Source organism: Poecilia latipinna, unplaced genomic scaffold (genome assembly GCF_001443285.1).
Source record: "Poecilia latipinna isolate Pla-1442-1.1 unplaced genomic scaffold, P_latipinna-1.0 Scaffold161, whole genome shotgun sequence".
Taxonomy (NCBI): Eukaryota; Metazoa; Chordata; class Actinopteri; order Cyprinodontiformes; family Poeciliidae; genus Poecilia; species Poecilia latipinna.
Window position 1 is genome coordinate 154,223 of NW_015112777.1, and position 14,741 is coordinate 168,963.

Below are 14,741 nucleotides of genomic sequence, written 5' to 3' on the forward strand. Positions count from 1 at the left end.
TATATATATATATATATATATATATAACTTACACAGGTTATGGATTGTTGCGTTCAGAATTGAATTCTTTTGTGTATTTATGTATTATGCAAAATAAATTGCACTGGTTTGTTTTGTAGAGTGTCTACACATGGCATTGGCTGTGACATGGCTTTAAATAAGGTGCTCACCTAAGGTCACACCTTGTAGACACAGAGTTTGACAGAACTTCAGAAAGCTAAAAAAAGAAAAAAAAAATACACAAAGAATCAATTTTGTGACTATTCATTGGTCTGTTTCTAGTATCAACACACAGGTTAGCCGCAATTGCCACTATTTTACCCACAAAAGGATCAATGCTGCTTCTCTGTTGTAAATAAAATAAATTACATCATGTTACTTTTTTTGTGAGTGTATAAATACTGTAATATTTGCTCAGTTTTAATACATTGAGAATTTCATACTGGCCCATACCTCATTTTTATCAGGTATAACTGTGCTTTACACCCAAAGTCAAGCGTTTCCTTATCTTTAAGGTACAGACATTGTTATCTTAATGAGTTCTTGTGTCAGCATTGGCAAGCTGATAACATGTAGTTCTTTCAAAGTGCTGTACATATATGCTGTTTTGTGTTTTATGCGTTCTAAAAAGTCATAATCTCTGCTTTCTAATTTAGTGAGGAAGAGGCGAAATTGGGCGCTCGGAGGTTAGCTCGCTGTCTGCAGAAACTGGGCTTTAAGGTGAGAACCTGCCTTTTGTTGCACACACAAAGTGAAGCCTTTTATGGAAGTCATGCTAGTAATGAGAGGATGATAGCTTTGCTTTCTAACTGTATTGTTAAGCTTTTAAGTGTAATGTTCTGCTGATGTTAAGCTGGTTATCAAGACGGCATGTGCAAGTTTGTGGTTTGTATTTTCCATTACTTGCCCTATCATCAGTACTTTAGTCGATTTGAGTGTCCATTTGGCCTCTCAGGAAGCAAAGCACTTAACTGTAATCTGAAATAAACACATGCATCAACTGACTGAGGGCTATCATGATGATTTGTCTTTTTACTTATCATTTGCGTCAAACAGGTTATGTGTCATAGTGAATGTAACAACAAGTCAGAAAACAAGTTCTTGTCTAGCCGTTGATTCAGCTTTATATGACTGGGAATGATTTTTACTCTACAGCACAAATACTTGTCCATAAAATGTCCACACCTCTATTATTACAGATCTCTTGATTGCCAAGTTTTGTATACTTACATTTGGTTTGACATTTGTTCTAACCTATTATTATACATGAAAACTGTGTGCCTGACATTTCATTTTCACCTGTAAACGCATTCATATGTGCTTGTCGGTGCAGGTGAGGTTTTCGGCGTTCAGAGTTGTGAACGTGCTCGCTGTGTGCTCCATGCCATTTGCAGTGCATCTTGTAGACTTCACAAAGAACAACCGGCCCATTGCCAGGTAACACATCCACTATTACGAGGCCACCGTTATTATGTAGGTAGATCGTACAAATTAAATATTGTCTGCAGAGTTGGACTCCACAGTTCAGTCTAAAATCTCCCAGATTTAGTTCACCAGATTAAAATGTTGTCTCTATGCAACCAGTCCTTGATATTAATAGTGATTTGGCCCTTTTTGATAATAAAGTCGTTTGTTTGGATTATTTTAAAATGTTTGTTGGTAAATGATGCCCTCTAGTGGCTGTATTTTGCACTACAAAGTCCGTCAACACTTCTAATTTCAACTGTGTGATAAGTTTATTTCTCTGTTTGCCAGTTATGAACCTGAACTCCATCCTGCTGCTACTTATCGAATCAAAAATCTGAAGGCTACCGTCCAAGTGTTTTCTACTGGCAGCCTCACAGTGACAGGTATGTTACTTTCACATCATCTCACACACACACACACACACACACACCTTTCTTGCCCTCCTTTATCTACAGCTAGAGGGCACACAAGCTTAAGGGACTGAGGCTGTGTTGTTGCAATACACTTTTACAGCCTGTTACCAGAAGTTTATGAATACATTTTTAATATATTAAATATACTGTATTGATATACTGGTAAACTGACAGAAATTTCAGGCACCTCAATAAATTAGATTACTGAAAACTTGATTTATTTTAGTGATGATTGAGAGTGTCGCGTCAGCCGCTTCCTTTTGATCCACTGTGACACAGTGGACTGCACAATAAGCTTTTTCGAAATCCTCATTTCAGTTCTACCAGGGCTTGGCAGCTGCTCACGTGGCTTTACCCGTAGCTAATAATAATGAAATGTCAAATCCCTCAATCAGAAGGGATATTTAATTGAGCTTTTCTCCATTCTGACCTAACCGATACGATAAATGTATCACTTATGAAGAAGTGATGAGATCAGTTGGCCAAAATTTCTATATTAAAACATAATTTTTTTTTTTATGTAATATTCACATTTTCTGATGAGCATTTGTTTTTCCTAATCGGCTTTAATCCATAATTGTCAAAATAAACTCTAAACCCTTTTCATTTTAGTATCTTATTGCTCTCTGAACATGCTTCAATGTCGTCACACATTCCTGACTCTCCTCATATTTAGGACCAAATGTGCAGAGCGTGGCCTCAGCAGTGGAGCACATCTACCCACTACTGTACGAGTGTCAGAAACCCCGCTGCAAATAAAGCAGAGGAGACCAGAGGGGATCCATGGGAATCATCAGGAAGCACCTTATCCTTGGATAAACGTTGCAACAGCAAGAAATGTCGAAACCACACGACTCATTGGACTCGGATGTTAGAATCCTATTTATTGGAGTCGAATGAAGATCGTTGCTTTGGGTGTCTTTTTTTGCATGGGCAAAGAAAAACCCTCGACAGTGTTGATCATTGCAAAGTTGTCGTTTTCAGCCGCATATACAGCGAGTCCTCCTTTTTGTGTTTTCTTGATGAGAATCTCCGTCCATTTGCAGACAAAGATGAGATGTCCACCCCGTGTTGTAACATTTTTTTAAGCTAACAGATTCAGACAACAATTAGGAATGTAAACAAAACGCATCCTTCTTCATGTTGATTTCCCTTGCAGCGTTGTTTGATTCTCTGCCCTTTGTTCAAAAACGAACAGGCGTTACTTTGTGTCCTTTCCTCACAATTTCACTCTCCTGCTAAACTTGTATATATTTATTCGCATATGTTGGATAGTGCACTAGCGTAAACTATCTCTTCCATGTTTTTAAATGTGAATTTTACTGCAGGTTTTCACGATGCTTGAGTGCTCAGAAACTGATTCGGTTTTTACTTGGTTCATTAAGATTCAAAGCCATCATTTTATTATTCAGGAATAAAGAAGTCAGTTGATATGAAACAGTACATAACTCATAACATCAGCAGCCACCTTGTGGACAAATGTTTGGCAGCAGTAACACTTGTTGAGAAGATTTACTCCATTCACAAGTTTTTACAGTGAAATACAATAAAGGCAGCACTGAAGCGGCATTAAAAAAAAAAAAAAAAAGCCCAGACAGAAAGCAGTGTTTTCCTGGTTGTATAACATTTGAATGCTTTAAGTTTTGCATCACTGAGGCATCACTTATATTGTATGTATGCATCTCCTATTAAGATGTTGAAATGAAACTTGCTTTTTATGTGTGAGTGAGTACTTTCTGAACAAGTGGTGAGTAAAAAAATTGTGACACTTAAACTTTTGTATTCTGTATAAAAATAAAAAGGCTATTAAACAACTGCTGGGGTTTTTTTCCTGGTTTCAAATAAGACATTTTAGCGTATTCTGTAGTTGTGTTTTCTCGCTAAATGTGGAGAGTTACAGTTTTTTGTTCTCCAAAAACTATTCTAGAAAGAGTTCTCGTTAAGAGACTTTAGATTTGACTTTAAAAATATTAGTGTTCATATTGAATGTTCTATTAAAAATTGCTCTAAAAAGGTTCTACACAAAACAGTCACCCACCAGACTCCTAATACTAATAATTGTAAATGTTAACCTAGCATTACCTCCCAACCAAAAAAGAGAAAAGTATTCAAATTTGTGTTGCCATAATAAAATAAGAATGTATTACCCTACTGTTAAAACTGGCAGAACTGGTTTGAATATCCAAATCAGTAAATACAAAGGTTTAATACTACAAACGGCACACATTTTAACCATAAATGTGTCCAACTTAACTGATGTTTGCTTTGAAAATTTGTCTAAATAGAAGAAAGCTACAACTATTCTGTTTTTTTCCTCATATTTTGGCAAAGAAAAAAAAAAATGAAGTGAAAAATATACATTTTCCCCACTTTTTGGTTTCTTTCTGTTTCTGATCTGATCGTGACAAAAGTCAAATAACTGCATTTTATAGCATGGGCTAGCTAACTGCTGGGATAAACAGATGGGACTAAGATCTGCTCTATATTTTCAAGGCATTGTTTTGTTTTTGACCATGTCTCAGGTTACAGCAGGAGAAAAAAAAAAACGCTGTTACATTTTTGCGGGACACTCTGTGGACGGGCTCCTCCTGATCAGGGTCTCCTGAGGCTGCGCCTGTCTGAAAGGGTTTACCTCAAAGTTCTTCCTGGTAATTTAGGGAAAGCAGAAACAGAAAACAAGGGTTTTACTAGTTTTAGCTTACAAATAAACCTTTTAGAGGACATGAGCATGTTTGTCACTTACTTGCTTGCCAGCTCTTTTGATATCTCCTCCAGTGTCCGGCCTTTGGTCTGAGGAACGTAAAGGATGACGAACACCAGCAGGACAAAACTCATACCGGAGTATAGAAACATTACATTGGGAACGCCGATCTTTTCTGGAGAAAAAAAAAAACGATACAAGGCATGCATAATATGTCACCACAGTTTTGCTGTCCCCTCTACTGATATGAAATGCAGACGATGGGATTTTAAGTTTAGAACGCCGTCTGGAAATTCGGCTGCAAGCTGAATGAGACGAGGAGCTCATTCAGTATTTTAGTAGCATTAGCAAAACTGAAAGGTGATTTGTGAAAATTTGTGAAATCCATAGTATATTTGCTGTAGTTGCTTTGGCTCGAAGCCTGTCTGTAATAACACTTAAAAGCAAACTGAACAAGAAATTGTTTGGAAGCGAACTGAGATCAGAAAGTGTGTCGTCTGATCCACACCAGGGTTCGCTTGAGTGTATTCACACCTGCACAAAAGGTTCAGACCAGCTGAGGAAACAAACTGGTTTGTTTAAAGCGGCCCAAATGTGTCGGGGGGGGGGGGGGAAAACACCCTTAAAACGGGCTGCAAAAAACACCTCAAAATCTCACAGCTGAAAGTGAGAAGTAGGGCAAACTTTCCTCAGACTAATCTCTGGTAGATGGATACAAAAAATATCGTAATAAAGTTATTTCTACCAAACGGGGATAACATTATCTCTTAAGGTCTAGAGTGTCCTAACTTTTTCCTAAATTGAAGAATCAATATCCCTGGTATATTTTTGTTTAACGATTAGAACAAGGTTAGCCTTCATTTCAGAGGTAGCAGAAGTAGCTAATAAAGGTTAGGATGGAGCAGTCTGATTTGAAATCAGGGATTTTGCAGAACTTGCATGAAATAATCTATTTTCCCCCTTCTCTGAGGCAAAGGTCAAAGATTAAAGTTGTGTTGTGTGTAAATCAATTGTTTGCTAGCGATTACTGTGCAGGCACGTTGTTTGTATAACCAGTGGTGATCTGTTTGTCCAGCTTTATGGTTACTAATAAAATTTACGCAACCTAAACATTACAAAGCTCCACAGTGGCGAACATACAGACCTGTGATGGTGAGAAAAGTCATGGAAATGAGCAGGTTTGTGGCCCAGTTCACTGCCGACACGACCGACACGGCCCTGCCTCTGACTCCCATGGGGAAGATCTCACTGAGAACCACGTAGACCACTGTGAAGGGAACACAAGGAAGACACATTTAAAAAAAAAAAAAGAAGGGATAATTAGTGGAAACTTCACAGTCAGGGTTCATATTGCATTATCAGGGGACCTCTGTTGCTATCTATTACCTAATTTACCTAATCCTAATTACTGTTCAACTGTAACTCTTATACTTTGCTCTTGGTTGTGTAATGCGCTAATTTACAGCTGTCTTTAAACACATAAAGATCATTTGCTGGGACGAGAAAACGCAAGAGAAAATTCAGGCTGTTCAGCATTTCTCAGTCAGTCATAAAAGCACAGTGTGTGCAAAAGTATTCATACCCCTTTGACCTTTCTGTACTTAGTCACGCTACAACCGCAATCTTTAACTGTACCGATGTTTCTGAACTTTCTAGTGTAATGCAAAATATATATGAGATGGAAAGCTAAAACTACACATCTTCCCGAGAGACATGGTGGTGCCAGTATCATGCTGTGGGATTGTAAAAAGCTATGTTTGCATCGCCCTAAACACGTACCCAATGACAAACATGTTACAGTTATGCCATAAAGACTTTATAGTGGTAATTCTACAAAGTATTTATTTGAAGGGGGATGGAGGCAAATGCACACTTTTCAGATTTTTTCTTGAGCAAATATTTAAAGTGTACTACTTTGTGTCTGTCTGAGATAAAATACATAATAGTGCATTAAAGATAGGGGTTGCAACATGACAAATTGCAAAAAAAATCTAAAAATGCATACTTACATTCGAAAGACTTGGTTTACGGATGGTGATACTGAATAAGCTTGGAAGTATCAACAAAGATTATCTTAATATTTCAGTGACTTTGTTTTCATGCTTTGTAGAGGATAATGGAAAAAAAACTAACAAAAAAAAAAAAGCAATGAACAGACACTTACTGGGTCCGAGGCTAATTGAGAAGGCAGCCACATACACCAGCAGGCTAATCAGAGATGCCCACTTTAACGAGGAAGACAGTTCTACATGAGTTTTTTCTGGATCCAAGCCCCAAGACCTGTCAGTCTCGGCGTCAGTCCTTTGTGCCTCCTCAGCGCTCCAGTGGCTGGGGAGCTGAGTGGAAAAAATCTCACTGCTCTCCAGTTCTACTGAGGTTCCGTTTAAATCCCACGGTGAATATGTGTGGTTCACTAAAGTCTGACTTTTACACAGGCTTGTTAGGTGAGTGTGGCTTTGCAGAGTCAGAGTACCGAGCGCAGCCAGAGACGTTCCCATTGCGACCGCGCCCACGCACAGGAAGAGCTTGGTTCCCACGCGGTCGACCAGCAGCACGGCGGGGATCGTGCCCACTACCTTGACCACTCCGAACCCCGTGGAGGCCAAGGTGGCGGCATCGTCGCTGTCGAAGCCGACGCTACGGAGGAGCGGCGAGGCGTAGGAGAGGATGTTGGGCTGCCCGGTGGCCTGCTGGAGGAACACTAAGGCCATCCCCGTAACCAACCGCGACCGCAGGTTTGCCTTGGAACTGAACAGCTCCCAGAAACTGTGTTCGGATTCTTCCTTCAGTCCAACCTGGATGTCCCTCAGCTCGTCTGCCACGTCTTCCTTAGCTCTGCGTTTCATCCTTGCCAGCACCGCTCTCGCCTGCTCCACTTTTCCCTGAGTCACAAGGAAGCGAGGACTAGGAGGGAGGAAGAGGAGTGCGCCCATCTGGAGCAGTGCAGGAGGAATCACAAGTCCAAATGTGTACGCCCAGCCGTGCGGCGTAGTAGTGAAGGCGTAGCTGCAGCTGAAGCCCAGCATCACCCCTACGACCAGCATCAGCTCGTACAGGGTGACCAGCAGGCCCCTCCGCTCCCTTGGCGAGATCTCTGCAATGTACAGACACGCTGCGGTTCCTGACAGAGACGTCCCCATTCCGACCACCACACGGCCCAGCGTGAGAGCTACGAGAGAAGTCAAAGCGACGAGCACGATGGTCCCTCCGACCACCAGGGCGGCGCTCAGGAGCAGAGAGCAGCGGCGGCCGTAGCGATCCAGAATGGGGCCCCCCGCCAGGCAGACAAGGAGAGCTCCGAGCAGCTGGGAGCTCACCAGAAGTTCTTGTTCTCGGCAGGAGAGAGAGAGGACGCTCCGCAGCTGCAGCAGGACCCCAGAGGTCAGGCCCATTTCATAGCCCAGCATTAAGCCGCTCAGTGAGGCGGACACGGCCGCGATCACCACCAGCCAGCTGCAGCCTGAAGGAAGAAACGGGGAAAAGAGAGGAATTGTCAGAGGGATCGGACAGCGGGGTTTAGTAAAATACCAGTCTCCTATTCCTGGTCCCAGTACTTTTAGGACCTAAGTTGCAACATTTTTTTATGTGCTGATCTTCCAGGAACTGCTGCTTGAATGGGAACAAAGAAACTTCTACTCATCAAAGTGCAGCTTTGATTAAAAAGATTACAGTTTCATGTCAGAAAACCATGATAATAAAGAAACGGCTGTCCCTGTTGTTTGGGACAGTTTAGCTTTGAAAAACTTGACACGTTTTGTGTCATTTAGTAATTTCTCACACATTTATCTAAACTAATTCTACAAACATGGCCTGAACAGTATGGGGAAAAAATACAACAACAACATGACTCCTATGGAAGTCATGTTGTCGAAGAATGTCTGGAAAAACAAATCATGTGGTCTTTCCACAGTTTAAAAATTGGGTGTAGGTCTGAACTTTGACTAAGCCATTTTAACACTTTGAAAGCTTTCTAGCTCTGGTTGAATGTTTAGGTTATTTTTTTCTACTGGAAGATGAACCTCCATCACAGCGTCATGCCTTTTGCAGCTTTTAACAGCTTTGTTTGTTTGTTTGTTTGTTTTTTTACCAGAGCTGTCCAGCTCCATCTATCTTCTCATCAACTATGACCAGCTCCTCCTGTCCTGCTAAAGAAAAGAAATCCCCACAGCATAATACAGTCACCGCTCTGTTTCACTGTGATCATATTGTGCTATATGTGAAGTTGTTGCCACACAGGCCAGAATTGTTTTTACTCATCCACATGTTTGTTATCACCAGTATGAGCTGTATCTCAAATGTATCAAAATGCAAATGAAGCTTTTAACAAAAGCTATCTTCTTGCCAAAATGTTAAAATGTTTCTTCCTCCACTACAGATGTAGCTGTTATTCTGTACTGGTTGGTGTATCACATTAAAAATCAAATTGGAAAAAAAAAAAAAAAAAAAAAATTTAAAACTATAAAAGCACTCAATCAATATAAATCCTTTCACAAGTCACGAAATCTATAAATATTATTGGAGTTAATTATCAGACAGAAACGTGATAACCTGACATCGTCACGTTAAGCTGTATATATAAGCTGAACTCCTGAGCGAGGAACAGTTTTTATCAGTCAACAGCTTCTTACTCATAAAGTCTGACTGTATCTGATGTTACCTGATTGAACTGGTCTATGTGTAACCAGATCAGAATCTGAATGCATTCATTGAACTTTATTTGAACTGAATTGGATTTGAATTGAATCCATTTGCTTTTCAGGATATCGTAGTGAGATGACTTGCGATATGACTATGATGAAACCACATTTTGCTGTTTTTTGTTTTTGATTTTTTTTTTTTTTTAAATCAGGCCTTTCTTTAAACAAAGAAGCTTTCTTTGCTTTAGATCTCCACAAACCATATCGCCTTAACCCTGCTGACTTTGTGGAAATACAGGTCGGAGGTTCACAGGAGAAATGATAACGCAATCTTCTGAGCAGCTGTGTGTCTACCTAATACGCAAGTGGGATCATTACCGTGAGACTAGAGAGGTTTGGAGGCTGCAAAGACGACGAAGCTTCCAGCCTCCAGTGACCTGCAGTATTATTTCACCCTTTTAAGGTGCCTAAAATCTGTAATGTTAATTCATATTTTAAGGCACAGTCACACTGAAATCTGTTTGGAAAAACCTAACTTTAATTTGAGCATGTTTAATCAAGAAATTTTCATATTGGTCCATCCCTAAATATTTGATTTAGTAATGTTGCTATTATTTGAGTACAATTTTTTGGCTACTCAAAAAGCCAGAAATTGAGTTACTTCACTGAATAAAAAAACTAAATGTATGAGACACAGAAACACACTTACACTTTGCATTAAAGTGAGACTCATTGCTTGTACACAAGATCCATTGTTCTAATTTTCTACACACAAAGCAGTATATACTGTGACTAAAAGTACTTTGCGCTGTTCTCACATACTTTGCTACATTAGCTATAAGTTTCATAAGCTTCATGTTCTAAAATAGATTTAGCAGCGTTTAATGTTTTTTTTATTGAAATGTAACTGTACATATGCACATAAAACTATATTGTAGGTCTTATTACATAATTTTTGTACCAATGAAATCAAATCAATGATACGTTTGAACAGTTAGTCAGTACCTGAGTAGCCTTTTTATCAAATTACATCTTAAGTTAATAAAAAAAAGTCTAAAAATACATCTAATGTTGATGGTTTTGTTGATTCATATAAGTCTGATTAGTTAATATTTAAAAATCTTAGGTATAAAATGCCTGTACTGCTCCACCAAAGGTCAAAGTGAGAAAAAAGTCAAACAACTTTTGGCATCAACATAAATCAGCATTTTTGGAGGAACTCACCACGGACAATGTGCACATGCAGCTAATACTTTGTCTTTGGTTCAGTGATCACCAATTTGCAAACTCACACCACTTATGCGTTGATTTAAACGAGAACATCTACTGCATTACCTGTTTGGTTTGCTAAGGGGGTGGATGAGCAGGGCATGGGGATTGGTGTGGAGGAGGTCGTTACGTGAAAAGAGACTGGATAGGAGTGAAGTATTTACACCTCTTGATCTTTTGATTAGTCAGGCTAAACACAATCTTGTATTTTATAGTAATTTTAAAAGTTAGACACATAAAATCGAAGTCACTGTGAAGTGGAAGAAAACACTTCACAGTTTCTGATTTTTTTTTTTTTTTTGGGGGGGGGGGGGTTGTCTTTCCTCTGATACCCCAAAAAAAAAATCACCTGAATCTAAACAACTGCAATAAGAGGATTTTTCTAATTACTAGTCACTCATTTAATCTTGGAGTATGCCTGCTAAGGCCACTGAAGTTCATTGCAGAACATTCATGATCAAACAACACCCTGAAGACTAAAGATCATACCAAGTAGGCTAGCAGTTGTTGTAAGGTTTAAAGTTGGGTTAGGTTATAAACCATCATCCCAAACTTTGGGCTTTTCATAAAGTCCTGTTCATCTTTTGAAAATGGACAGCGTGGCTGCACACCTCACAAAACATCCTCGGTTAAAACAACACTAATAAGTCAAGTAGCAAAGACGTCAATGGTGATCTGCAAAGATTCACAGATCCCATAAAAAAATCTGTCAAAAAGACCATTTTTAAAGTTGCATCCTTAAATTTGGCCTATGGAAAAATGGCAAGAAGAAAACCATAAGATCTCCTGTTTTGGAGTTGAAAATATCTGGAAAGAGGGAGTTCTGGTCAGATGAGACCAAATAAAACCTTTTTAATCTATTTCAAAACACAATGAGTGGTGGAAAACTAACATTGTACTTCACTCTGAACATACCAACCCCACAATGCAACATGGTGGTGGCAGCGTCATATTGTGGATTTTTTTTTTTTTTTTCCCCAGCAGGGACAGATAAGCTAGTCAGAGCTGATGGGAGTGCAGAATAATATAAATACTATCTAGAGGAAGAAACATTTTAAATCTTTTTTTTTCTTTGTTTTTTTTTTTTAAATTAAGTAACATTTTTGTGAAACTTCATCATTTCGGAGAGGTTCTTCTTCTCCCGGTACGGAAGCAGTTTGTAACTTATTGACAAGATGTGACACAAACTTTGTGGCTGATTGAACACAAGGGAGACTAGGAGATATGGATTTGGCCTTACGCTCTTCTTTCTGTTTGGACTGTCACATAAAATGCAACAAAAAAAATGGAAGAAAAAGGATTCTGATTGTAGCGTGAAAAAGATTAAGGGAAATGTGTACTATTTTAAGGCACTCTATCTGAACTCCTTTTTATTTTGCTTTTGGTACACGTAAGCTTTAATTCTCATTTTAACCATTTTTATATTACGCAAATGTGTTTATGAAGCCTCAATGGATTAAGATGATTGGCAGCAGAACAGTAGTATGCCACTGAACTAACAGGTACACCCACTGCAAGAATTCAGGATTAATTCCCTGCAAAGTTTGTATTTGCACATCCTTGTCCTTTCTGCTATTATTTTTCCAACAAACAGCTCATAAATATGTAGCATGCAATAAATAATGAATATTAATGCCTTAAAATGTTTGTACAGACAACACTATACACAAAAAGACCACAGTTAGGGATTTGGAAAGAAAGACTTGATGAGAGATCAGGAAGATGAATCAGTGCTCACTCAATAGCTGACGGCAACATTCCAGCAACTTTTCAGCGCAAGGTTCTTTAGCAATCAGTTTTGCAAAATCATTCTTATCCCTTTCCACTGATAATCTCTACCATTTTTGTTGACATTATACAGCTAAATTGTATAATGTCATGTATAAATAATAGAACAAGAATGAGTAGAAAGCACAAGAATCACCCTGCAAGACTGTAAAAAACCTTTTGGTTTTTACACCTCTTTATCATCAGATCCCAGTTAGATTACTGCTGTACAGCTGGACGTTTGTGTCAAATCTGATCCCTTCAAGATATCTGGAGCTATCAGCTCAATTATAATTCATTCATTCATTTATTATATATATATATATATATATATATATATATAATTTTAAATGCTTAAGACATGATATTAGTGTATGTGTGTGTGTATTTACCTGGTCCTTTGGGTGGGGTCAGCCTCTGGGTTTCAGAAGCATGATTGTCTGGTAGGTGAGTGGGGGTTGGCAGCAGAGTGGGGGTCTTCTTGGTCTCATTGTTGGGGTCCATTATCAACAAAGGGAGAGAGGAGTATGTCTAGGCCTAAATGGCATAATCAGTATTAATTTTGCTAATAAACAAGCAAAAGAACAGACCTTTAAATTGAGCGACATCAGACCGTAATAGTGTCTTGTTAATAGAAGTGTGAAAAAAAAAATATTAATACAGAAATGTGACGTAAATTCTGCAACATTTGAACAGAAATCTGATCAAGACAAGTAAACAGATATCACAGCTGATGCTAGTTCCTCACGTGGATTCTGTCAATACAGCGGAAGCATGCTGATCGATAAAAAAGAACAATAAACTACTATCGTCTGCTTTCTAGTGTAAGTCATACATCACTTTAAAAAAAAAGATCCTGACTGCATAAACGGCTTTACTATCAAACTATTACCAACTTGCCCTGTAGGAATTTCTTTTTTTTATTATTTATTTTTCAACTTATCAAAGCTGCTTCTAACTATTCCTGATTTATGTATTTGTTTATTTTAAAGGTTAGGGTTAATTATTAAACCAGAGTTAAGTTTTTGTAACTGAGGCTGACCCTCCTTCTCCTCGTGTAAATAATACAAACATATTCACTAACTCTCAAATAAAACAAACAAAAAAATAGGCACATGTAAGATTTGGCTACAGGACAGTATGTCTAAGTTAAATTTGAAAAGCGGAAGAAAGAAGTGTTTCGGTTTGTGACAGCTAGTCAGACAGTGTCCTACCTAAAAGTCCCAGCTGTCAAAACTGCGGTTGGTTTAAACTCGCGTTGGTCGGGCCATTGGTGTTTTTTCCTCGGTCCTCCTCACCGGGCTGAGTTCTGCAAACTCCTGTAGAGCTCGTGTCAGAGCACGCGTTCATTCTTGTTATGGTGAGGCATGTTCTTAACCCCGCCCCTTTATGCCTTTGTCAACCAATAGGAAGAGTCGGTTTGTCCTCAAGATTTCCCAATGTGCATTACTATTGGTCGGGGCGTATCTAAGCGTTAAGAACTTTCATGGGATATTGTTTGTAAGAAAATAAATGCAAATGTGAAATTGATACATTAACTTGATCTCGTTGTGCAACCCATTGTAGCAGATGTTTTTTATTTTTATTTTTTTATAACCATTATATGTAACCAACAGTAAAATACACCTGTATCAATACTGCTTTTTCCCACATACAGGGAATGAAAACAAAAACATTTTGCCACCTGCAGTTAATCCAAGGTACTCAGATGACTGTTGTCAGTCCTGAGATCCTGAATGTTTCAGGACTGAGTTGTCACACCTGCCCTGCTGCCTCACAAATGACAGAATGTAGCCTTTCCCATACCTGGAATGATATGTTTGTGTTTGACCTACTTGAGATGCCTACAGATCATCTGACCTGCAAGATTTAAAGCGTGACCCCCTCATTTAGGTTTACAAGATAATTGCTTGTGCTCCAAGTATTGTAACTGAAATGTAGAGATGTTGACACAGAAACCCTATTGGGTAACATTTTTCTTAAGGGGATAAATAGCCTACATATCCTTAATGCCCATGATAAGTAATGGTTGTGGATAACATTAGCTGAAATCAGATGTAAGTTGTTCCCATGGAAGACATAAAGGCTGTATGTATGAATGTGTTCATGTGTTACGTAATGATCTGATAGCCAAGAAAGAATTTTGGGGGTGGCCTACTTGCTAGAGTTTCTGCTCTACTATGTCAGCATATTTAAGTTGATAAATCTTTCGCTGGAAAGTTAAAGATATCTTATCAGCCTCAGTTCTTTGAATGCAGTGTTACATATTCCTAACTTTATTGTTATTCAAAAACAATTTCAAATTGCACAGTGGCGCAGTTGGTAGAGCTGTTGCCATGCAGCAAGAAGGTTCTGGGTTCGATTCCCGGCCCCGGTCTTTCTGCATGGAGTTTGCATGTTCTCCCTGTGCATGCGTGGGTTTTCTCCGGGTACTCCGGTTTCCTCCCACAGTCCAAAAAACATGACTGTTAGGTTAATTGGTCTGTC

At 38.9% G+C, this 14,741-nt stretch overlaps 2 protein-coding genes across 2 annotated transcripts in view; one reads left to right on the forward strand and one right to left on the reverse strand.

Annotated features, from left to right (window-relative positions):
* tbpl1 (TBP-like 1) overlaps nt 1-2,813 on the forward strand; it is an 18,178-nt gene extending 15,365 nt beyond the window's left edge. Inside the window, exons 2-5 of the mRNA XM_015029711.1 lie at nt 657-720; nt 1,334-1,437; nt 1,756-1,850; nt 2,557-2,813. Of these exons, the coding sequence (XP_014885197.1) occupies nt 657-720; nt 1,334-1,437; nt 1,756-1,850; nt 2,557-2,639 (346 nt within the window). The 3' untranslated portion in view covers nt 2,640-2,813. The remainder of the gene's footprint in view (nt 1-656; nt 721-1,333; nt 1,438-1,755; nt 1,851-2,556) is intronic.
* On the reverse strand, nt 2,814-13,645 carry slc2a12 (solute carrier family 2 member 12). Its single transcript, XM_015029733.1, has 6 exons — nt 13,469-13,645; nt 12,647-12,791; nt 6,746-8,041; nt 5,726-5,848; nt 4,624-4,756; nt 2,814-4,525 (listed from the first exon to the last, which is right to left on the reverse strand). The coding sequence occupies exons 2-6, from the start codon at nt 12,756-12,758 to the stop codon at nt 4,432-4,434; spliced, it is 1,758 nt and encodes a 585-aa protein (XP_014885219.1). The 5' UTR covers nt 12,759-12,791; nt 13,469-13,645; the 3' UTR covers nt 2,814-4,431.
* Nucleotides 13,646-14,741: the final 1,096 nt, after the last annotated feature.

Coding starts and splice junctions, on each gene's coding strand:
- slc2a12 (XM_015029733.1), bottom strand. CDS start 12,758: ATGGACCCCAACAATGAGACCAAGAAGACCCCCACTCTGCTGCCAACC. Junction 8,042..12,646: donor GACCCCACCCAAAGGACCAG/GTAAATACACAC, acceptor TTCTTCCTTCAG/GCTGCAGCTGGCTGGTGGTG. Junction 5,849..6,745: donor CTCAATTAGCCTCGGACCCA/GTAAGTGTCTGT, acceptor TTCCCTTCACAG/TGGTCTACGTGGTTCTCAGT.